The sequence below is a fragment of the Oncorhynchus mykiss genome, chromosome 2 (genome assembly GCF_057628025.1).
Source record: "Oncorhynchus mykiss isolate SJ-2025 chromosome 2, ASM5762802v1, whole genome shotgun sequence".
Classification (NCBI taxonomy): domain Eukaryota; kingdom Metazoa; phylum Chordata; class Actinopteri; order Salmoniformes; family Salmonidae; genus Oncorhynchus; species Oncorhynchus mykiss.
Genome location: NC_143023.1, coordinates 41,419,889 through 41,444,543, shown reverse-complemented (window position 1 = coordinate 41,444,543; position 24,655 = coordinate 41,419,889). Strand labels below are relative to the sequence as shown.

The 24,655-nt window shown below is 45.5% G+C and overlaps 1 protein-coding gene across 7 annotated transcripts in view; it reads right to left on the bottom strand.

Annotated features, from left to right (window-relative positions):
* LOC110489908 (protein DOP1A) overlaps positions 1-24,655 on the bottom strand; it is a 41,243-nt gene that overhangs the window by 15,933 nt on the left and 655 nt on the right. For 2 of the 7 annotated variants that reach the window (XM_090199802.1, XM_090199803.1), the window contains exons 2-20: positions 23,403-23,598; positions 23,007-23,188; positions 22,458-22,628; positions 22,087-22,276; positions 21,601-21,699; positions 21,205-21,304; positions 17,970-18,052; positions 16,956-17,070; positions 16,542-16,662; positions 16,315-16,434; positions 15,994-16,099; positions 15,464-15,493; positions 11,827-12,048; positions 9,547-10,045; positions 9,008-9,291; positions 6,994-7,146; positions 6,748-6,848; positions 3,777-4,051; positions 2,105-3,500 (exon numbers count right to left, since the gene is read on the bottom strand). In XM_090199802.1, the coding sequence (XP_090055928.1) occupies positions 2,200-3,500; positions 3,777-4,051; positions 6,748-6,848; positions 6,994-7,146; positions 9,008-9,291; positions 9,547-10,045; positions 11,827-12,048; positions 15,464-15,493; positions 15,994-16,099; positions 16,315-16,434; positions 16,542-16,662; positions 16,956-17,070; positions 17,970-18,052; positions 21,205-21,304; positions 21,601-21,699; positions 22,087-22,276; positions 22,458-22,628; positions 23,007-23,188; positions 23,403-23,540 (4,290 nt within the window). In that variant the 5' untranslated portion in view covers positions 23,541-23,598 and the 3' untranslated portion in view covers positions 2,105-2,199. Of the gene's footprint in view, positions 1-1,238; positions 3,501-3,776; positions 4,052-6,747; positions 6,849-6,993; positions 7,147-9,007; positions 9,292-9,546; positions 10,046-11,826; positions 12,049-15,463; positions 15,494-15,993; positions 16,100-16,314; positions 16,435-16,541; positions 16,663-16,955; positions 17,071-17,969; positions 18,080-21,204; positions 21,305-21,600; positions 21,700-22,086; positions 22,277-22,457; positions 22,629-23,006; positions 23,189-23,402; positions 23,599-24,655 lie in introns of those variants that run through there. The other 5 variants (XM_090199805.1, XM_090199810.1, XM_090199817.1 and 2 more) reach the window with 4 other exon arrangements.

The window sequence follows — 24,655 nt, the reverse complement described above, 5'->3', positions numbered from 1 at the left end:
GTTAGCATTGGCTCACGAAACTACCTCTAACTTCCTTCATACTGGATGCAGAGACAGACATAAAAATGGTATCCACAAGTTCATCTGATTTTGGGGAAATAGATAAAGGGCTTCACTGCCAAAATCTTGAAATATCCTTTAAATTTGTACCGAATAGTAACCTATGGCTCAATGTGAATTCATCTCATTTTCAACTGTACCGATGGTTTTGTCACAAAAACTGTTGCGTTAAATAGCAATGTGTGCCCAAAATGTGCCCACTATGGTCTTGGCAGGTGCGCTCTGGACAACAGTTTGCAAATACAGTGCGGGCTGTATTTAGGCTAGCCTATATGATGACATTATTATGGATAAGAGCGAGATTCTTTTTTATTTATCAAATGGCAGCCAAGCCTCGATTATCATGTCACCAGAATAAGACCAAGATTATATTTATTGTAAAGGCGCATCGAGCTCATCCCTGTGCACTTTCACAAACTTTTGAAGTTCATCATAACTTATTTCATCTGTCACCTAATAAACTGCATGCTTTCCCCAAGTCGTAGTGGGAGGACCACACAAAATATAATTGCGTATAATGGCAGGTAGCCGCCCCATGTGCAACCGAAAGGTTGCCGAAAGGTTGCAAGATCAAATCCCCGAGCTGACAAGGTAAAAATCTGTTGTTCAGCCCCTGAACACTGTTCGTAGGCAGTCATTAAACATTTAAATGTGTTCCTAACTGACTTGCCTAGTTAAATAAAGGTACAATAAAAGCATTTCCACTGCCATTTCTTGCATAATTAGCCAAATTTTACTGACACCATGTCGAATCAACAAATTGTCCCCCGACATTTATGAAATTGTCCCAAAATGTCCTGTTTCCTGGTCGTGACATTTTTTTGCATCAGGTAATTAATGAAATTGTTGGATGGAAACCTGATTACTGACAATCTGCTTGCAGTTAGTTGCCTTCACACCAGATCCTGGAACAACAATTTTCCCAGTTTTACATTTCAGTTATTTAGCAGACACTTTTATTCAGAGTGACTTAAAATCAATCAGCGCAATCAACTAAAGTAGGTAGACCTAAAACACACACATTAACATTGCATGTAAAAAAAAACTTCCAATATAGCCACTATCCCATTGTCCTGTGGACTACAAAGGAAGCAGTGGTGTGGTTTTACAATGGCTAACCAGGACTGATGGATGCCTAGCCCATACGGGCTCATAAGAAACTATCCTATAGCAGTTACCTGGTGTCTGTGATGGCGGTCTCATAGCGGTACTGCTGAATGAGGTTGTCCAGGTTCCTACAGAGCTGCAGTGTGACTGAGGCCACCACCCTGCGCAGTACCTTGCCCATGTAGGGCAGCGTGGCCGTGATCAGGCCGATCCACTGCGGGTGCATCTTACACGCATGGTGCTGGTGCAGCGCCCGGATCACCGCACACAGGAACATGCCCTGCGCCGTGATAGGCTGCCCGTGAAGGTACTGCAGCGACGTCATTGGCTGCTGTGGGTTCATGTGCTCCACCTCACCTCCCAGCAGTTCGAAGCCCGTCCCTGCCCCGCTACCCGTCCCTAATGTTACAACACCTAATGTTACACCCCCCGGGACGACCACGGGCCCCCCGTCGCCGCCCTCCTCGGCGGGTACTAGGACCCTGTGCTCCAGCACCACCAGGCTCTGGAGAAGCCTCAGCAGCTGGGACTGAACGGCGCTGCAGCCGTCCATCTGATCTTCAGAGAGGTTGATTACGCTGTCCTCTGAGAGACCCTCCTCCTGGGAGGCCACGTTGACGCCGGCCGCCCGCTGCTCGTGCCATTTCTGGGCCGAGAAGATGGAGGAGAGCAGGCAGTGGAGCACCACCTTCTGGACCTTACACTTGGACAGCACATCGCTGATGAAGCTGGCGAAGCCTTTGGCCGAGCCGCCGGTCACCTTGGACAGCTCGCTGAAGAGAAGGGTGAGGACCTCCAAGCTGGTCAGTTGCATGGCCCGGTTGCCCGCCAGGTCGGTGGCGGCCGTGCCCACGTGGGCAGAGTAGTAGGAGCGCAGGAAGTACAGGCAGAGGGAGATGATGATCTCTAGGAACATGGCGCTGCGGAACGAGTGGGAGTGGCTGTCCTGGGAGATGGGGCAGTAGAAGTCCTTCCCTGGGAGGAGGTGGAGATAGAACATAACATTATTTTATGTGGTCTTTATCTGTGTTTCTATGCATAAAAAAATAAATGTGACTTGCCCATGACGGAGACGCGGTGGCGTGCCAGCAGGTTCTGCAGCAGTGACAGCTGGGGCGTGTAGGTGTTGTTGATGCTGGTGGTGGAGATGGCGTCCACAAAGTCCGATGGCGCTGCCCGCAGCATGGCGGCGATGGCCGAAAGGGCGTGCAGTGTGCGGGATGAGTCGTACAGCTGCAGGTAGAGCAGCACGTGCTGGTAGAGGGGGTGGATGTTGAACTGAGGCGGCGAGGCGGAAGCTCTACGCTCCACTCTCCCGTTGGGACCATTTCCCCCGCTCACCCCTCCGCCCCCACTCGGCGAGCTGGTGTCACTCTCGATCTCGGACACCTCACCTTCTCCGCAGCTGTACCAATTCTCCAGATCCAGGCTGTCTCCGAAGAAGAGCCTGGGCGGCCGGAGCTTCTCGGCCTGCAGGGCCTTCCTCAGCCTCTCCTCCTCCTTCCTCTTGCTCTTCTTCACCTTGGGCTTGGCGCCGGGGGACTTGTCTTGCAGACGCTCCATGATCTTACCCTTGAGGCTGAGCTGGGTGCTACTGTGGGAGCGCTTACGGGCCCGCAGGTCCACGACGTCCAAGCGGAGGTTCTGGTCGTGAGGGGAGGCCGGGCCCGAGCTGTCCGGCAGGGTCACGATGGAGGGGGACGAGCTGTGGCGAGTGATGCCCTCGCGGTGCCTCTCCCACTCCTCCCCTGTCTGGTCCGGTGGGGTGACATGGAAGAACCCCAGGGTGCCTCCTGCTAACATCTCGAGGCGGTGGGAGGGGGCGTGGGGGCCCGAATCGAGCCGAAGACCGGCTTGCGTGTCTGATGAGGAGCTATCGGAGTCCGTTTGCACCCACGCTTCAGGGGGGGACGGCGTTTCAGGTGGCCCCTCATCCTCTCCCATACCCACCACCCTGTCTATCAACTCATTTAACACCGACAACACAACCTCTTCGAGTGAATCCTCCTCATCAGGAACCATACTGTCGGACTCTATAAGGACAGGGACTTGGTCAGATCCTAATCCGTTCACTGTGCTGCAGGTGCCGTCTGGCTCCTCGAAGCTGCCATTGTCTATGGAGGAGGAGTGGGAGCCGCTGGACTCAGAGCCGTGGAGGTGGGGTTCCCCCTGCTGGTCAGGAGGATGGTAGTCACCGCTCAGCGCCAGGTTCTCACTGCTCAGGCTGAGCAGGGACAGGCTGTCACTCAGAGGGTTGACTGTCAGGCAGAAGGGCTCCATGTCGCTCAACGGCAGCCCTCGGAGCCCTGACTTCAAAGGCATCTGGTTGAAGTCTGAGAGAAGAGGATATGTGACATACTGTTTATGCAAATAAATTACAGAGTCGAAATGAACCTTGAACTAGATTCACTACAAACCAATGTTCACCAAACTACATTGATCCTTTAGAGCTATAGACTTTTCTTCTAGCCCAACATTATACAATCATGAGATGAGTGTTGAATCTATTAGTGCTGGGCTGGAACAAAAGCCTGCAGTGCTCTGTATCTCTTCACGACCATGGCTGTCCTGTCTACCACCATTCTAACCTGTGTCTCCCCTATACTCACTGTCAGAGATTCCCGAGTCTCTCATGTAGATGGGTTCTGAGGGGTCCTGTTCGGCCTGGGGGTTGTGGTTAGGGAATGCCTGGGCCCAGTGGCGCTGGGCCTGGACGCGCTGGATGGACACACGGTGGGTCTTGGGGTGCAACAGCAGCAGCAGGAGGGGCTCCAGGACCCGGGCGATGTCGTGCCTCTGGAGCACCTGGTTGAGCCAGGCCCGGCCCACTGCGCTGGCTGACGCATCCCAGTAACTTAGACTGTCCAGCATGATGAACAGAGACCTGAGAGAGAGAGAGAGAGCGAGCAAAGAGAGAGAGAGAAAGCAAAGAGAGAGAGAGAGAGAAAAGAGAGAGAGAAAAGAGAGAGAGAGAGAAAAGAGAGAGAGAGCAAAGAGAGAGAGAGCAAAGAGAGAGAGAGCAAAGAGAGAGAGAGTGAGAGAGAGAAAAGAGAGAGTGAGAGAGAGAGAGAAAAGAGAGAGCGAGAGCGAGAGAGAGACAGAAGTCACACCGACAGTCATGAGTCATGACCGCAGTCAAAATCCAAGTGACTGCTGAGTCACAGTAATCTCCTCCTATTCTCCGCTCTGTAGTTCATGCATTGGTAGTACCCAACTCGCTAACGGCCTGGTACTCAGCACTCGATTGTCTCTAATCAGTCTGGCATCAATTCAAATACATCCAAAATTCACATCAAACATTTCAAGACTGAATTATAAGAACCTGAATGATGAGGATAACTGGTGATGGCGGGAGTCCTACATCTTTATCAACGGCAGTCTGATTATTTTGGGGTGGGTGTTTGGGAATATCATGCTTGCGAAACTTGGCATTAGTCCCCATTGGTTAACCTCACTGATTAATTCAAAGCATTTAAGACGTCACATGCAGAACCCTCATATGCATATTAGAGCTTATGCATATGCATAAGCCTAGCCTATATGAATCCAAGCCAAAAAAAAGCCTGAATTAAAATAATTACATTACATACATATAGCTGTCTAAACCTATATAAGCCTATCTTAAAGCTTATACATACACTGAGTGTACAAAACATTAAGGACACCTGCTCTTTCCATGACAGACTGACCAAGTAAATCCAGGTGAAAGCTATAATCCCTTATTGATGTCACTTGTTAAATCCACTTCAATCCATGTAGATTAAGGGGAGGCGACAGGTTAAAGAAGGATTTTTAAGCCTCAATATTATAGAGCCATGGATTGTGTATGTGTGCCATTCAGAAGGTGAATGGGCAAGACAAAAGATTTAAGTGCCTTTGAACGGTGTATGGTAGTAGGTGCCAGGCGCATCGGTTTGTGTCAAGAACTGCAACACTGCTGGGGTTTTCACACTCAACAGTTTCCCGTATGGATAGAGAATGGTCCACCACCCAAAGGACATCCAGCAAACTTGACACAACTGTGGGAAGCATTGGAGTCAACATGGGCCAGCTTCCCTGTGGAACACTTTCAACACCTTGTAGAGTCCATACCCCGATGAATTGAGGCTGTTCTGAGGGCAAAGGGGGGTGGGGGTTTACCATCGATGTTTCCGAATAGATTTCACTTGGTTTTCGATGTTGTGGCTTAAGTGGGCTACTGTCCGTTCCCAAATTAAGCACTAGGTAGCTTGCAGGGATAGGGTGGAGTCTGGCATACATGGTTTGAGCTGGTTGATGCGTGGAGTGAAGTAAGTTCTTATAAGCCTATATATTTCTATACGCAATCCCGCTGTAGCCGACCCAGCATGATTGAAAAAGGAAGCACGGGAAAGCGCATCGTCCATTCCCTATTAGAGTGCATATGGATCACTTGTCTCTCTCTCCCCCCCTACATAGCTGACAATGGACATTGTAAATTGAAAAAAAATAATAATTCACAGTTAAAGTTGCCAAATAGCTCTAAATCAAGTGTATAGGACCTCCATGTACACACTCACTCAATAACTGCTTGGGGAAAATATCCTTTCTATGTTATTCAACTAAGATCAGTTATATTCATATAACTCTAAAATTCTATATTATAAAATAATGGTACCGGAATTATAAGCATTTCTTGTCCGCTCAATGAACTAGTCTACAGCTTAGGCTGCCATTGGCATGGAGCTTAGCCAGATCTATGCTATCCAGTTCCTCTGAAATATATTTAATACATATCATGTTTCTTAATGGATTTAGCAGAAGCTAAGCAGGGTTGGTCCTGGTCAGTTCCTGGATAGGAGACCAGATGCTGCTGGAAGTGGTGTTGGAGGGCCAGCAGGAGGAACTCTTTCCTCTGGTGTAAAATAAAAATATCCCAATGCCCCAGGGCAGTGATTGGGGACACTGCCCTGTGTAGGGTGCAGTCTTTCGGATGGGACGTTAAACGGGTGTCCTGACTCTCTTAGGTCATTAAAGATCCCATGGCACTTATCGTAAGAGTAGGGGTGTTAACCCCGGTGTCCTGGCTAAATTCCCAATCTGGCCCTCAAACCATCACGGTCACCTAATAATCCCCAGTTTACAATTGGCTCATTCATCCTCCACCTCTCCCCTGTAACTATTCCCCAGGTCGTTGCTGCAAATGAGAACGTGTTCTCAGTCAACTTACCTGGTAAAATAACAGATAAATAAATAAATATTGTGATGGTGTATATTAATAATCGACCGAGCGTCAATCGAAGTAACATTTAAAAAATCCCTATCAAAACCGGTCAGTTTACGCTAGAGACATGTTTCTTTTGCACGGGCTGCATCTCAATCTGCAGAGGAAGGTGGCCGAGCTACAGCAGTGTTTGTCGGACCATGAGACATCCCCAAAATCGGTCTTCTCACAAGAAAGTCTGTAGCGTCCAAACGGTATGTGTGCGTGCGTGTGTGAGAGAGAGACCGACAGAAAAAGAGTATGAGATATGTATTACATTAATATATTAGCAGCTGTTCTGTCCACCCTTGATAAAACCAAAATTTTGAGTGGGGTGTCAGTAGAGAGGGAAGGCCTACCTGTCAAAGGTGCGGTTGAAAGGGGAAGACTTGGTGATGTTCAAGTCTCTGGTCAGATGCCAAAGCACAGAGAACTTCACATGGGCCTCAAGACGGATTTTCTGAAAGAAAAAAAAACACAGAAATCGCGTGTGGATGCGTGTGTGTTGGAGCGTATTCCTTCAGGCATACAGAATTCTTACAAGCATACTGTGAAGCTGTGTGTGTTCCTATGTGTCTGACGGCATATGTACTGAGCTGACCAACCTTGTCTCTGTGCATGAGCTGCTGGCTGATGACGTCCTCACAGATGCTGGAGGAGGGCACCATGTTGTGGAGCTGGTAGAAGAGCTCCACACTGCGCTGGTGGTGCTGAGGGGTCCCCTCCCCCAACTGTCCCCACAGGATAAGGGCCACACTCTAGAGGGGTGAGGGGGAGAGAGAGAGTGTGTTAGAGAGAGATAGAGCGATTTATTAGCATAGGTTTACTACCATTTATCATGCTGAAAAACAGATTTATCAACATATAGTACCAGCCAACAGTTTGGACACACCTACTCATTCAAGGGTTTTTCTTTATGTGTACTATTTTCTACATTGTAAAATAATAGTGAAAACTTTGAAATAACACATATGAAATCATGTAGTAACCAAAAAGAAAAAGTGATTTTATATTTGAGATTCTTCAAAGTAGCCACCCTTTGCCTTGATGACAGCTTTGCACACTCTTGGCATTCTTTTAACCAGCTTCATGAGGTAGACACCTGGAATGCATTTCAATTAACAAGTTTGTCTTGTTGAAAGGTTAATTTGTGGAATTTCTTTCCTTCTTATAATGTGTTTGAGCCAATCAGTTGTGTTGTGACAAGGTAGGGGTGGTATACAGAAGATAGCCCTATTTGGTAAAATACCAAGTCCATATTATGGCAAAAACAGCTCAAATAAGCAAAGAGAAACAACAGTCCATCATTACTTTAAGACATGAAGGTCAGTTAATCCAGAAAATTAAGAACTTTGAATGTTTCTTCAAGTGCAGTTGCAAAAACCATCAAGCGCTTTGATGAAACTGGCTCTCATGCGGACCTCCACAGGAAAGGAAGACCCACCGTTACCTCTGCTGCAGAGGATAAGTTCATTAGAGTTACCAGCCTCAGAAGTTGCAGCCCAAATAAATGCTTCAGAGTTCAAGTAGCAGACACATCCCAACATCAACTGTTCAGAGAACGGTCAAATTGCTGCAAATAAACTACTACTAAAGGACACCAATAATAAGAAGAGACTTGCTTGGGCCAAGAAACACAAGCAATGGACATTAGACCGGTGAAAATCTGTCCTTTGTTCTGATGAGTCCAAATTTGAGATTTGTGGTTCAAACAGCTGTGTCTGTCAGCTGCAGAGTAGGTGAACAGATGATCTCTGCATGTGTGGTTCCCACCTTGAAGCATGGAGGAGGTGTGATAGTGTGGGGGTGCTTTGCTGGTGACACTGTCAGTGATTTATTTAGAATTCAAGGCACACTTAACCAGCATGGCTACCACAGCATTCTGCAGCGATACGCCATCCCATCTGGTTTGCGCTTAGTGGGACTATCATTTGTTTTTCAACAGGACAATGACCCAACACACCTACAGGCTGTGTAAGGACTATTTGACCAAGGAGGAGAGTGATGGAGCGCTACATCAGATGACCTGGCCTCCACAATCACTCGACCTCAACCCAATTGAGATGGTTTGGGATGAGTTGGACCACAGAGTGAAGGAAAAGCAGCCAACAAGTACTCAGCATGTGGGAACTCCTTCAAGACTGTTCAAAAAACATTCCAGGTGAAGCTGGTTGAGAATGCCAAGAGTGTGAAAAGCTGTCATCAAGGCAAAGGGTGGCAACTTTGAAGAAACTAAAATATTAAATATATTTTGATTTGTTTAACACTTTTTTGGTTACTACATGATTCCATATGGTGTTATTTCATAGTTTTGATGTCTTCACTATTATTCTACAATGTAGAAAATATTTTTTTTTAAATAAGAAAAACCCTTAAATGAGTAGGTGTGTCCAAACTTTTGACAGGTAATGTAAGTTTGTACTATTCATCATGCTGCAAAACAGATTTATGAATATAAGTTTCTACCATTTATCATGGTGAGCAATGGCAAAGAGATCTCAAAAGTTTCTTCCATTTATCATACTGAGCTACATTCTGTGTTCTCTGTACTGAACCATTTCTAAACATCTCAACAATATCAGATCCAAATGAGCCACAAATCTCTTCCCTGTCACTTACCTTGAAGAAGTCGGTCTTCTCTGCGATGTACTTCAGGATTCCCTGTGTGAGTGGTGGCCTGATCACCACAGCAACACGGCCCTGGCTAGGGCTCATGGGCTGGGTGGAGTCTGGGTTGCCACCAGCAATGCTGCCCTCGGCAGTGACCATGGCGACAGACTGGGTGAGGCCCACCAGGTCCATGACCAGGGAGATGGCCACGCCCTGGACGCTGAAGTCACTGGCCAGGCAGCAGGCGTCCATCAAGGTCTGCAACCACACGGCAGGACACACTTGCTCGCTGTCTGCAGGAGAGAATAGAAACAATACTATATTGAGAGAAGTGGAGAAGACATACAACAGTAAATAGCTGTAGTTCAGATGTTCTCATCTAACACAAAGGGGAGAGAAGAGACCATATGTTTGACATACGGAGAAGGGTATAGGATTATCATATCAAACTGAAATGTAATTAAACGCTTCTCCAGCCATAGTGAAGATCTGTTCATCTGAGCAGAGCCTGTACTGTATCTCAAACGTGGTCAGTCAGTCTGTCTTACCAGTCTGCTCCTTAGGCGGGGGCGTGGACTTGAGGTTGCCCTCGGCGATGTAGACGGGGAAGCTGGAGCACTCCAGGAAGAGCTGGCAGGCGGCAGTAAAGGCCGCCAGACACTCCCTTTGCCCCGGCACCTCAACCACATCACTCCCGTTCTGGTGGGCGCCGCCCAATGGTTCCGTTCGTACAACTTCGCTCCTCTCACCCCCAGATCCTTCTACCATCCCCGGGGTGATGTAAAGGGTGACCAGGCAGGAGAGGAAGTGCTGGAAATGCTCCAGGCAGCACTGCATGACAGGCTTGTCCTGCGGCTTGTTCTGGGAGACTGGGAGGGAGCCGCTGCAGCCCGTCTTGAGGGAAGGCTGAGTGGGTAGTGCTGGTTCCTCAGAGGCCTGGTACTGGACAAAATCGGTGAAGCCACTCTCGGAGGAGCGACTGCTGTTGGGGTTCTCCCCGTTCTCAAACACCTGGCCGCTGGGGAGCTCCAGAGTAGAGGGCAGGGACTTAGGAGAGAGAAAAGGAAGAAGAGAGGAGAAAGGAGAAGAGGTCAAACGCAGACAGCATTCAACACATATCAGGAGTGGAAACAAAAGGTGTCCATGTTAAACCAGCTGGAAAACAAAAACTGGACCCTCCAGTGAACAAATTGACCGTGTAACAACAGCACAGTTCCTAATCATTCTAACGGGGCCTGTTTTAGGATTATCAGTGGGGACCAAAGTGCATCAGGTCAAGAGAAGAGCGCAGGTCTCTCAGGAGACAAGGAGGGAGAGGATTTCTAAGCACAGACACTCCCTGACAGACCCCCCCCACACACACACCGTAGGCACCCACAGCGCAGACAGGGAAGTGGACAGCTGTTGCCCCAAACTGAATGGACTCCTTAACTACACCCTACATACAGCTCCCTCCCTGCATCATGCCAGCCAGCTTAGGACAGATCGACAGACAGCCCCACATTGCCATGCCACAAAACAGCCCCAGGGCTTTCCCAGCATGCAGTGCGGCAGGCTGAGGCTACACATTCTGGCGGCAGGACTCAGATGGCAAACTACGTCCTGTAAATGTCCCCAGGAGGGTAGCTGAAGAACAGGAGGAAGGGAGAGGGGGGAGGGGGGATAGAGCTGAAGGGAGGGAAGGAAACCTTCCACTCCAATGGAGCAGACATACCCAAGAGGAAACCCTTCCTCTGAGAGAAAGAGGGGCTCAGCTGTTTGTTAGTTACCACTTGTGTGTGTCTCTATGTGCCCCCTCCCTTGCACCTCTCCCTGGCCTCTACCTCTAGCCTAGGAGTCGGTCAACTTTTAGTCAAGCCTTACTGAGCACTGAAACACTCTACCAGACCGCCAGGTAACAGAAAGGGGGACAAAGATAGTTGACTGATCCCAGCTTCTAACACCTCTGTCTGGGGAAAGGGGAGGGACAGTTGTCCAGCTCCCCTCCAGTCCTGGAGCGGGGACCACCCAGACAAATTGAGAGGGTAGAGGGGTGGGGGCCAGCACTGGGACCAGGGGACACCATGAGGGACTTGGATGGTTGCTTATGTTTTTGAGGGCTAGGGAATCAGGCCAAACTGCTGTTGTCTCTGCTAGGTCAACAACAGAGTAGCCCCGCTCTGATGATTTTATTTGGCAGGAAGTGAAAGAAGTGACATTTGTGTACTATCAAAGGTAGTCAGACATCAGCTAGGAACTGAAAAATTGACAAAGTTTTAATTTTCAAAGTGAGAATCAATGAATGTGGGCGTGTTAGGGGGGGTTGTATGTTTGCCTTTGAACATCCGCTTGACAATGACAAAAGGCAAAAAACGATTTAACACTGTTCAGAGATAAAAGGAACAGTGTTGTTTTATGATCAACCAAATGCTCAGGGACAATTTGCTAAAGCAAACTGTGTAAAGGCAAGGTAGAACTCGGAAGACAACATGATGCTTTCAGACTTGGCAGAGGTGATGACTGAAGCTCATTCGTCATCACCAATGCTTTACGGGATCAAATGTAACTGGGTTAAAAGCGTAAATCAGGATAGACAAAGTCCAGTTGCTTTTTTCATGAAAAAGTAGCCTACAGATTATCCTTATTACCTGGGAAATGTCTGCACGAAATATTGATTCATCATACATCTAAGCATTTATTTTACATACATTTTACATATGCATACAATGATGAAAAAAAACTCAAACATAAACAACAAAAGCTATAGAATATGCTCTGGCTGTAAGAACCAAGGTTAATCTAACTCGTATAGGTGTCCCGGGCTGGGGCACCATCTCAGTACTTCTTACCCGTTTCTCCTCCTTAGCAGAGACTGTGGAGGCGAGGGGGCCCGTGGGCAGGGACAGGGGGGACACCAGGGGGGGCTGCACCTTGCTGAGGATCTTAGAGCAGAGGCGCAGGCAGTGGGTGAGCTCCCCAAGGCCCAGGGCCGGGAGGTGAGAGGTCAGGGCAGAAACCATGCGCAGCAGAAGCTGGGGAAGGTGCTCCGTCTGGATCTCTATGTAGGTCTCCTGAAGGGAGGAGGAAGAGGAGGGTGAGAGGGCTCTGGAGAATAGGGTCGCCACTCGCCTGGGGATGGGCATTAGATTTCTAGATTCATCCGGTACGATGCATCACATTAGCTGATTTGTGTTTTAACTGTAAATTGACCCTGTCAAATAAACGTAATAAAATAAAAAGGCAGCATCAAGCATATCTGAGATATGTAATTAAAATCCAATTCCGAATCTATATAGTTATTTATTATTATTAGTTATCAGTACAACGCTTGTGTTTAACCTCTCAATTCTTGAAAATAAAGTCGACACATTAGAGAAACTGTATACCATTACCATGGCTTTGTAGGCATTTCCAGAATAATCTGTGGTTGTTTTAGACCCAGAACCGCGTCCAACAATTTGGGGGGGGGGGTACCCCCGCCCCAAGGAAGTAAAGGGGGATTCCCTGTCAGTTGTATAACTGAATGCAATAAACTAAAATGTGTCTGAATACTTACATCAATGAGATATATTTCTGTATTTCATTTTCAATAAATTTGCAAAACATTCTATAAAACATGTTTCCACTTTGTCATTATGGGGCATTGTGTGTAAATGGTATTTAACAGCAAAATGTGGAATAAGTCAAGGGGTATAAATACTTTCGGAAGGCACTGTATATCATTCCAGCAAGACAAATGATATAACGCCCAAAGAAAAAAAATGAACTAAAAAAATTTTTTTTTGGCCTGCTGCATCTCGGGCTCTGTAGTAGTCACGCTGTTTTTCTTTATCAGAATCCAACAGTTCTTACCTTCCGAACTGTACTAAGCATGTGTTTGTAAGACTTACAGTTTTGAAACGTAAAAATGTACAGCGCCTTCAGAAAGTATTCACACCCCTTTTTCCACATTTTGTTGTGTTACAGCCTGAATTGAGATTGTGTCACTGGCTAGGACTAGGGAGTTTTTTGGTTTGTTAATAAAAAGTAAATGGAATATAGCTAGGCACAGACAAAACCATAGAGGAAAGCCTGGCTCAGTCTGCTTTTAGAAATGTTTACAGGTCTTAAAGCAGACTGAACCAGAAAATGTCTTGAGTCAATAAGTATTCAACCCTTTTGTTACGGCAAGCTTAAATAAATTTAGGAGTATAAATCTGCTGAACAAGTCACATAAGTTGAATGGACTCACTGTGTGCAATAATAGTGTTTAACATTATTTTTAAACGATTACCTCATCTCTGTACCCTACACATACAATTATCTGCAAGGTCCCTCAGTCCAGCAGTTTTTTGTTGAATTTTACCCCCTTTTTCTCCCCAATTTTGTGGTATTCAATTGTTGTAGTAGCTACTATCTTGTCTCATCGCTACAACTCCCGTACGGGTTCGGGAGAGACGAAGGTTGAAAGTCATGCGTCCTCCGATACACAACCCAACCAAGCCGCACTGCTTCTTAACACAGCGCGCATCCAACCCGGAAGCCAGCCGCACCGTGCACCTGGCCACGGTGCGGCTGGCCCACCACAGGAGTCGCTGGTGCGCGATGAGACAAGGACACCCCTACCGACCCCGGGCGACGCTAGGCAAATTGTGCGTTGCCCCACGGACCTCCCGGTCGCGGCCGGTTACGACAGAGCCTGGGCGCGAACCCAGGGACTCTGATGGCACAGCTGGCGCTGCAGTACAGCGCCCTTAACCACTGCGCCACCCGGGAGGCCCTAGCAGTAAATTTCAAACACAGATTCAACCACGAAGACCAGGGAGGTTTTCCTATGGTTCACAAAGAAAGGCACCACAAAGCTCACATTGAATATCCCTTTGAGAATGGCGTCAGTTATTAATTTTACACTTCGGATGGTGTATCAATATACCCAGTCAATACAAAGACACAGGTGCTCTTCCCAAATCAGTTGCCGGAGAGGAAGGAAACCTCTCAGGGATTTCACCATGAGGCCAATGGTGATGTTAAAATAGTTACAGAGTTTAATGGCTGTAAGAGGAGATAACCGAGTGTGGCTCAACAACACTAACATAAATCCAAAATACTAAAGCGTGTACAAAACATAACTGTTCCAAAGCATGCATCCTGTTTTCAATAAGGCACAACTAATACTGCAAGAAATGTGGCAAAGAAATTAACTTTCTGTCCGGAATACAAAGTGTTATGTTGGGGGCAAATCCGACAAAATGCATCATGTTATGGACTAGTGAGTTTCTTGGGGGATAAAAATAAACAGAATATTGCTAGGCACAGGGAAAGTCCTTGAGGAAAACTTGGTGCAGTCTGCTTTTCAACAGACACTGGAAGACAAATTCACCTTTCAGCAAGACAATAAGTTAAAACACAAGGCCATATCTACACTGGAGTTGCTGAACAAGACAACATTGAATGTTCCTGAGTGGCCGAGTTACAGTTGACTGAAATTGGCTTGAAAATCTATGGCGAGACTTGAAAATGGCTGTCTTGCAATGATCAACAAAGTTGACAGAGCTTGAAGAATGTTTTAAAGAATAAGATGCAAATATTGTACAATACAGATGTGCAAAGCTTACCCAGAAAGACACACCGCTATAATCGCTGCCAACAGTGATTCCAACATGTATTGACTCAGGGGGTTGAATACTTATCTAATCAAGATATATTCATGTTTTATTTTCCATTAAAAAAATATATTCCACTTTGACATGAGTATTTTGTGTAGATTGTTCACTTAAAATTACAACTAAATCAATTTGAATCCCACTTTGTAAAAAAAAAAACATTTGGGAAAAGTCCAGGGGTGTGAATACTTTCTGAAAGCATTGTATTTTATGAGGGTAGTACACAATACTATGCGTTGTTTAGAAAAAGCCATCAGAGGCCATCAAAGTTGAATAGGTTAGACCCTTTGAAAAATACAACCCTACTAAAATATTTAATCATGAGCAGGCTTCCTCAAATCATTGTCATCTTACATTGTACCTTTTCCTTGAATGTTGTAATGGGCATTGTCTTTACAAATTACATGTTCAAAAATTATGCTAAAAGAAAACAGAACAATGGACAAATTAAGAATAAACAAAAATGAAATATTCAAAAAGCCATAGGCTACTTCTTTAAATGTGAGCAATGGGAGCATATTATTCTGTGCATGCAGGATAATGACACACAAGGCTGAAATTTAATTTTCACAACATCCCCCACCAAACTTTGAATATATATACAGTATATACACAAAAATCCCAATTCTATTGGACTAGGAAGAAATTCCTCCCATATTCCCAATAATAAAGGAAAATTTTACTCACTCTGAAGTACAATAACCATATTCAAAGCCAGAAAAATAACCAAAATAAAAAATTGGTTTTAGGAATGTTGCTGGGACGTTGCTAAAATGTTATCCAAGCACAGTAATGCAGGCAGGCAGGATGAAGGGTGAAGAAGCAGGAGACAGCAGTACTTTACCTGGCAGATAACCCTCATGCTTCTAGTAGGCTTCAAGGAAAGAGAGCAGATAGATTGAACAGACAGGAGCAAGCAGAGCATAGGCCAGAGGACACTTTGTATGCAGAACATACTCATGCAGAGAAACATCTGCACGCTCACACACACACACACACACACACACACCTGCACAAGCAATCACTCACACACGCTGTGCACGCACACAGACAGTAATAAAGGTGTCTGTCAGGGGTTTTCCAACCTATTCAGATTGGAAATGAAGACAAGCATTCTCTCTACTAGAAGATGCAATGATACAAAATACAGGCAGTTCTAGAACCTGTTAATGCATTGCACACACACAGATAGAAAGACAGCACACACCATAAGGGATTGCCATGAGCACTCACATTCAGAAACTGCGACTTATAATTAGTAAATATTCTATTGTATGAGTACTGAAATTTCAATGGCTGTTGTTCTGTATAGAGAGACTATAGTATGAGTGAGAAAGGAAGGCAGGGAGAGAAGGGTGTGTGTGTGTGTCTCACCAAGGACACAATGTCCAGTAGGAAGTCCACCAGCTGACAGAACTCCACCAATGAGAGCCCTGAGGACTCTGTGCTCCCAGCATTCCCTGGTCCATTCTTTGCCTTGCTGCAAGATGGACAGAGTGACCCATTTACAAACACAAAACAGGAGGGTGTTCATTCCGCAAAAAAAACAGAGTGAAATTTGTCCAATAAGAAATGCCAAACTTTATTTTCTGTTGCGAAACATTTTGCTATGGTGTGGCCTGAACACGACTCAGGCTCTATCTCGCTATCTTACCATGTCAGCATTAACACATGGAGCAGCGCATACACACAGACCTGCAGCAGTCCTCGAACCAGTGAGCGATATAGTCCCACATGTAGTACGGCTCAAAAGAGTTGAACAGGAGATTGGCCGTCTTGATAAGCTCTGCAGTTTTCTTGTTTTCTCGCAGTTTGCTGAGGGAAACAATCAATACGATCCTTAGCTTACAATGGTTATTATTAAAGCTTTGGCTTTTTTCTTGTGTTTAGTGTTACACACACACACACACATGCTGGCCAACCTGCTGAGATGAGCATGGTCCTTGCTGAATTGGTTGTGGTTCTGCAGGTCCAACTCTGCTCGGCACTGTGTGTGTAATGTCCTGAAGACCTCGATCAAAACGTCCTCCAGGATGGCTGGTCCTGGAACACACAGGGTTACAAATCAGTCACTGATCATTTACAAATGTATCTTGAACAGTCGAAGGGAAATAGGGTCATTAGGCACGAAATGGACGGACTGCCTGGATTTGTCCAATAAGAAGCGCTCATTTTAATTGTCAGCTGTGAAACGTTTTGCTATGGTGTTCCCTTCTGAAAGCGGCCCAGTAGTGGGCCACTATGACCAAAATGCTGTGTGTGTTCTATTCGGTGTGTAAAAGTGACATGAATGATATGTGTTGCATTGATCTGATGGATGTAGTAATATACCGTACCGAGTTCAGGTTTGTCCAGCAGACTGATGAGAATGCGGAAAGGCTTGAGGTCATGCATCAGGATGCTCTCCTCCTCCCCGCCTCGGGCCTTCCCTTGCAGGATCCCCACCATTGCCTGCACACACACGGTCAAAACCTCTGGATCAAACCGCATTCAAAAAATACAGAACGATCAAAGCAACTCCAGAGACAGGCGGCAGAACACGGACTCAGCTGGTTAGCTATCTAGTTTCTGGTTGGGATTACATTTTTGGGTTAGGGCCTGGGGACATTTTCCAAGGCAAGTCTTATTTTTGTCCTTCAGTGTGTGTGTGTGTGTGTGTTTCACGCCTCGTCTAACACAGAAGCGGATGGGTCCGGGGAACACAGTCCCTGCAGTAGCCCCGTTTCCCGGCAGGAGGAGACCCAACAAGTGTCCATGAACAGATGGCAGATGAACAAATTAAAGCCCTGGTCTGTCTGTCCCAACCCCTGGAGTAACAGGACACATCACATGTAGGCCCCGCCATCATAAGGGCCAATGCTGTTGGAGCGTGACAGTGCATTACAAGGGGGAATAGTGTGTGAGTGTGTGATCATGGCCCAGGCACAGAGCAGTATTTCAGAGAGCTTCAAAGGGAAGGCCCCTGGGATTAGGAGGGGTGTGGAAGTAGGGGGCTACAGGCATTACAGGCAAACCCCTAAGGGTGTGTGTGTGTGTAGGTGGGGTGGGGGGTAGTTTAGAGATTAAAAGGGGGCACAGAGGGGAGCAGTAGGGGTCTGAATTTCACCTGCTGAAAAATGGCATTTACCTTGCTCCCTTTCAGACGAACCACTCAAAACTTTGAGGTCTTTTAAAATAATAATTTAAGCAAATAGCTTAGAAAACAGTTTGTCTTGTAATTGTGTGTTAGCAATCTGTATTTAAAGGCTGAGCAAATGCACATGGAACAGCTTGTCTTGTTTTTGTATGCATTTTTATAAAGGCCGTGTGTGAGTGTGGGGAGGGGGGGTTTGTGTGCATACAAGGCGTACCTGGACTAGCATGTCCTTGGAGTAGGTATTGAAATACTGGGTAGCATGGTCCTCAGGGTTGCTCTGTCGCGAGCTGCGAGGGCCTGTCCTCACACCATTGTTGTCAAAGCCTAGGAGCAGAGTACACACACACACACACACACACACAATATGAAGAAAGACAAGGGAGAAGAGGGTGGGGTGAGATTGAGTTACCAGTAATTTTGCAAACAAACAAGCTTTTCTGCGTGTAAAAAAAATTAGCCCTGCTTAACCAAGCAGACACTTACCAGCATTTTTTTAAAATCCACAGCGAGTAAGATGCAAATAAGACAAAACAAAGTAGGGAAATAAGCACTGGCATATGACTTGTTACAAGACATGTTACTGCACAAGACATTAATGACCAGATGATCATTCCAACAGGCAAAGTCCAACAGCGCAACTATACTAAGTTGTACAGAACGCATGCAGTGGTATGTATTAGAGGTCGACCGATTATGATTTTTCAACGCCGATACCGATTATTGGAGGACCAAAAAAGTCGATACCGATTAATCGGCCGATTAATTTTATTTTTAATAATGACAATTACAACAACACTGAATAAACACTTATTTTAACTTAATATAATACATCAATAAAATCTATTTAGCCTCAAATAAATAATGAAACCTGTTAAATTTGGTTTAAATAATGCAAAAACAAAGTATTGGAGAAGAAAGTAAAAGTGCAATATGTGCCATGTAAGAAAGCTAAAGTTTAAGTTCCTTGCTCAGAACATGAGAACATATGAAAGCTGGTGGTTCCTTTTAACATGAGTCTTCAATATTCCCAGGTAAGAAGTTTTAGGTTGTAGTTATTATAGGACTATTTCTCTCTTTACCATTTGTATTTCATTAACCTTTGACTATTGGATGTTCTTATAGGCACTTTAGTATTGCCAGTGTAACAGTATAGCTTCCGTCCCTCTCCTCGCTCCTCCCTGGGCTCGAACCAGGAACACAACGACAACAGCCACCCTCGAAGCAGCGTTACCCATGCAAAGCAAGGGGAACAACTACTAGAAGGCTCAGAGCGAGTGAGGTTTGAAACGCTATTAGCGCGCACTAACTAGCTAGCCATTTCACTTCGGTTACACCAGCCTCATCTCGGGAGTTGATATGCTTGAAGTCATTAACAGCGCAATACTTGACGCACAACGAAGAGCTGCTGGCAAAACACACGAAAGTGCTGTTTGAATGAATGTTTACGCGCCTGCTTCTGCCTACCACCACTCTGTAGGATACTTAGATACTTGTATGCTCAGTCAGATTATACGCAACGCATGATACGCTAGATAATATCTAGTAATATCAACCATGTGTAGTTAACTAGTGATTATGATTGATTGATTTTTATAAGATAAGTTTAATGCTAGCAAGCAATTTACCTTGGCTTACTGCATTCGCGTGACAGGCACTCCTTGTGGAGTGCAACAAGAGGCAGGTCGTTATTGCGTTGGACGAGTTAACTGTAAGGTTGTAAAATTGGTTCCCCCGAGCTGACAACGTGAAAATCTGTTGTTCTGCCTGTCCCTGAACGAGGCAGTTAACCCATCATTCCTAGGCCGTCATTCAAAATAAGAATGTGTTATTAACTGACTTGCCTAGTTAAATAAAGATGAAATAAAGGTGTAAAAATCTGTGTCCAAAAATACCAATTTCCGATTGTTATGAAAACTTGAAATCGGCCCTAATTAATCGGCCATTCCGATTAATCTGTCGACCTCTAGTATGTATGTGTGCATGTGCTTGTTTGTGCCTGTATACCAGGGTTTCCATTATGAAAATGTGGCGCTGGACATTTGACCAGCAGCACTTTAATTACCGGAAATATACCGAACCCATAACAGAAATCACATTTAGATTATGGTAATTCATATTAAAAGAACATGCAAGACGAGGAGGCAAGAAAGTTCTTACCAAATTCTGATGTGCACTTTGAAGATGTTAGAATAACTGTCCATATTTACTTTTCCTCCGTCAACAAGACGAGGGAGTAATGAACAGCAAAATCACTAGCCTATGTCAACCTACTATCCCCCCATAGAAAAGTTGACCTATTCTATTGGTCATCTTGTCGTTCTGTGCAAGAAAGAAATAGCCTATTCCAAACAGACTCTGGGACAGTTGTGGCACGATAGATCCTAAATTCATACAACCTGTAGGTCTAGGCTACGTAAAAACATATCTATTTTTTTAAAGCAATGATTCTGATGCAACAGATCAGAACGTTTAGCTTAAAAATGTTGATAAACTATTATTTATTCACATTATAAGCGCAGCAAAGCAGCACAAGGCAGTAGGTTAGGGGTGAATGTTCGTTCCATAATGCAATTAGTGGGAAAACACAGTTGTCAAAAGCACACCCCACATTCTAGTGGTTTCATGTGACAGAGGGGAGATCTAATATGCAGCCACTAACATGGGTTGTTAATATGACTAGGATTGTGTCTTTGGCTACTGGACAATGAAAGAAAGTTGAGAACACCTGCTCTTTTCCATGGAAAGCCATGATACACTAACCAGGTGAATCCAGATGAAGGCTAAGATCCCTTATTGATGTCACTTGTTAAATCCACTTCAAATCAATGTAGGGGAGGAGACAGGTTAAAGAAGGATTTTAACGCCTTGAGACAATTGAGACATGGATTGTGTATGTGTGCCATTCAGAGGGTGAATGGGCAAGACAAAAATGGGGTATGGTGGTAGGTGCCAGGCGCACCGGTTTGTGTCAAGAACTGCAACGCTGCTGTGTTTCACGCACAACAGTTTCCCGTGTGTATCAAGAATGGTCCACCAGCCAAAGAACATCCAGCCAACTTGACACAACTAATTGCAAATTGGTGTGACGCGCTGATGAAGCCTGTTTTCGGTTGCCTAAGCCTTTGCTGTAGCAGCAGCTAGCGCGCTGTCCGACGGATTCTCTGCTAAAACGCTCTGTATGCTGTACGCATGTGATAAATAGGATACATAACAAATATACTGAACATCGACTGATAAGCATGACCCATCAAATGTATTTACAAATACTGGTATTTCCATCAGTGAATAGGCTAAAAAGCATTATTTCACAATGGGTTTATTTTCTTCTTCTCCCAGACAATTTGCTGGTGCCAATTTTATTTATCGGATTTTCCCCAAAAAATGACACCCAGAACCCGGCTATTACCGGCTAAGGAAAACCATTGTATGTGCGTGAGTGTGTCTTTTACCCAGCAGCCAGGCGTACAGTCTGCGGTTGAGTGACATGTCCCTCCTCAAAACCACATGCAGTGCTGCAGAGAGGATCCGAATCATGTCTGGACGGGTGGCCTGGAACAGCAACACACACACAACAAAAGTAAGGAAATAATAGCTGAGGTCAGACGAGTTCTTAATTAGAAGGATGCCGTAATTTGGGCTGTTTGGTCTCTGAGGCACATTGTGCTTCGATGATTGAATGGAGAGGTGAACAGCCAAACAAGCATCCACTGTGAGTCACTGCATGCTCTCTCTCTAACTGGATGTCGGATAGCCTCATCATCAAGAATGGCCAGTTCCCCAAAGTGCTGTGACTGCTGTCTTGTGTGCTGAGCAGTGCTGACAGAGTAGTGCAGATCTGTCCTTACCTGACTCATGTGAAATGGGAAGCAGAAGAGGATCAGGTCCAGGGTGCTCCTCTGGACCAGAACACTGGAGTCCTGCACTGACGTGCTGACTGCCTCCACCTGCAGGGTTCGACACCACACAGGGTTAAATCAAGCCCCATTTACATCTATCTAATGTACTGCAAATACTTTTGTGAATATGTTGAATTTCAGAAAAACCAGACTAGGTTGACTCCTATTGCATTTGTTGCTTGTTCTTGTTCTTCAGGAAAGAAGTAGGGCCCAAAGTTTAAGTTTTTATTTTATTAGGAAAAACTCCTGGACCTACTCAATACAAGTTCACAGGATTTAATATCTCAGTCTGCATCATGAATACACTACTAATGATTTCTAAATGTTCCCCAAACACAGGCACTACAAGCTCTACTTGGTGTGTGCATCTTGGGGGGGGGTTGGGATAAAGGAAAAAGACAAGTGTCTCTGAAAATGTTTCTTCTTTTTGTGTACCATGAGTTCAATGTCGCTGCCCATGACATAGAGCTGGTCCTCCATGGAGAGTTTGCGGTTGAGGTGCAGCAGGACAAAGGTGACCCCGGGCAGGCGCACGGCGGGGCTGGTCAGGATGCTGCCCCACAGGGCGCTGTAGAAGGCCGACTGCTCCACTGCCGCAGCCACCTTCTCCAGCAACATGTTGGTCCTGGAGAGGATTGCATTGAATTGAAATAACTGAATTTCGGTTGCAAATCAAACATACTGAATCCCAGATGATTGAATTGTTACTAAGGTTGATTCTGACTGAATATTTTTGTCCCTTCATAATTAGCAATTCACTTCATTTAATGACATAATTTCTCTTTCTCCAGCCCTCCATCTCTTACCTATCATAGTATTCAGAGCCCTCCTCCAGGCCCGGTAGGACCCCAGTCAGCAGCCCCTGCAGGCCAGGTTTGAGGGTCTTTCCCAGGGGCAGGTAGTATGTCTCATACAGGCCCAGCAGCACCGGCTTCACAGACATAGCAGCATTTGAGAGTAGAGGGAACAGCCCAGAGCTGAAACAGAAAGCAGGGGGCAGGTGTTCGGTGGTGTGGTAATAAAGTAAAGGGGAAATTATATGGCAGATAGGTCAACTGTAGAAAAATATGCCTTATTTTCATTCTCTTACTAGTTCAAAGGAGATGGATTGAGGGTAAGGCCCTGCGATAGACTAGCGTTCTGTCCCGGGGTGTACTTCTACATCATGCTCCCTCACGCTACAGAAACAGGAGAAACCGGCTCCTGCCCAAGGATCATTCTGGCCTGGACAAGGCTTATTTACTTACTTTACTAGTTCAAATTCAGTTTATGACATGTTCTCCAGTTACAATAAAGCTACTGTACTTCTCCTACTGTCCTGAACAAGTGTTGACATCCAGTAGCCTAGTCGGTACCTGTAGAGGAAGAGGTCTTTGGCCAGCCTCTTGGGCCCTATGATCTTGAAGATGATCTCGTAGGTCTCCAGGGCCTTGCGATGCACCCCGCTGGGCAGAGCTGGGTGGAGGCATTGAGCCAGACGCTTGCCTATCGTCAGCTTCTTGGGCACCACCTGGTACTTGGCATTGCTTTGCAAAACCTGAGAAACAGATTCAAACATCAGACGTGGAGTACCAGTGGCCAATCTACAGCTTTCCGCAATAGTGTCGAGTAAAAAAAAAAAAAAATGCATTTAGCGCATTAGAGACTATGCAGATCTGGTTTTAATTGCTGATGTGGTCATTGTGTATCCATTCCAAACTAAAATGTACATATGTGAAATATCCAAACACGTAAATGTTTGTGGTCGTTACCTTGTTGAGTTTGCCCAGTGCAGAGATGAGGTCCGCCCATTCGCTAGAGTACTCAAAGTTCTTGAGGGCCTTGTCAACCGCCGCCACATAATTCCTGTACTTGGAGTCACTGAGCAGCTCCACTTCCTCTGCATTCATCCTCCTGGGTGGTTATTCTGCTACTTGTCAACACCAAGCTCACATACACACATTACACCTGGAGTGAATGAGTCAAGGGGGGGGATATCATAACTCTGAGTCATAGTGAGTGATTAATCAGAACATTGCGTATGGAAGCTTCATTAGTCTCACACTACATATGTGTCCTTAATGTGCAGGCCAGTGCCAGTCAATCTGTCAGAATGAGAGCATTACAGAGGAGAAGTACATGGATTGATGATGGTGCACAGATGGAGCTGTTTATTGACCAGTCATATACAAATGACAAATGTTTATTAGGAACAAAGTCTGACAGGGTACAAGAAATTGACAGGGTTAGTGTTGGTATGTGAAGAGTGCGTAATCATGAGTGTCTTCTTCCAGACGTCTTAGTGAAACAGATGCCTGTTTCACTAAGACATGGAAGAGGTAGATAGATGGGCGGGCTTCAACAGACGATACAGAAGTCAAGTGAACAGAGAGAGAAAGATGTGTGTGAGAGAGTTGGGTTCCAACTACAATCAAATCAAATAACATTTTAATTGTCACATGCTTTGTAGACAACAAGGTGTAGACTAACAGTAAATGCTTACTTATGGGTCCATTTCCAACCGTGCAGAGTTACAGATTTAAAAAAAAAAAACATGGAAATAGTTGCACAGTGAATAGCAAATAAAAATCATGAGTAAAAAAAATAAAAAAACATGGCTATGTATAGGGAGTACCAGTATCGAATACAATGTCAACCTAGACAGAAACCTACATTCCTGCCGCCTGGTAATCAGGGAAAGGACAGACCTACGTGGTACGAGCATCACATGACAGCCCTGCCCATTGCCTCACAATAAAATGTGTTATTGGTGGGGTGGGCGACACAGGGAACTAAATGACAGCCCTAGTCTTTGTACTTGCTGCAATATGGATCTGTAGTTAGTTGGCAAGAGAGCCTAATTTCATTATGACACCAACTAGATATTGACAAGAACTATATAATGATATGCAAATTATATAACGCAAGCTCAAACTAGCTAGCAAGTCACCTATTTAAAAAGATGGAGACAAGACAACAAGTGTTATTTCGAAGACAGACGACGTTATACACTTTTCAAGGCAGC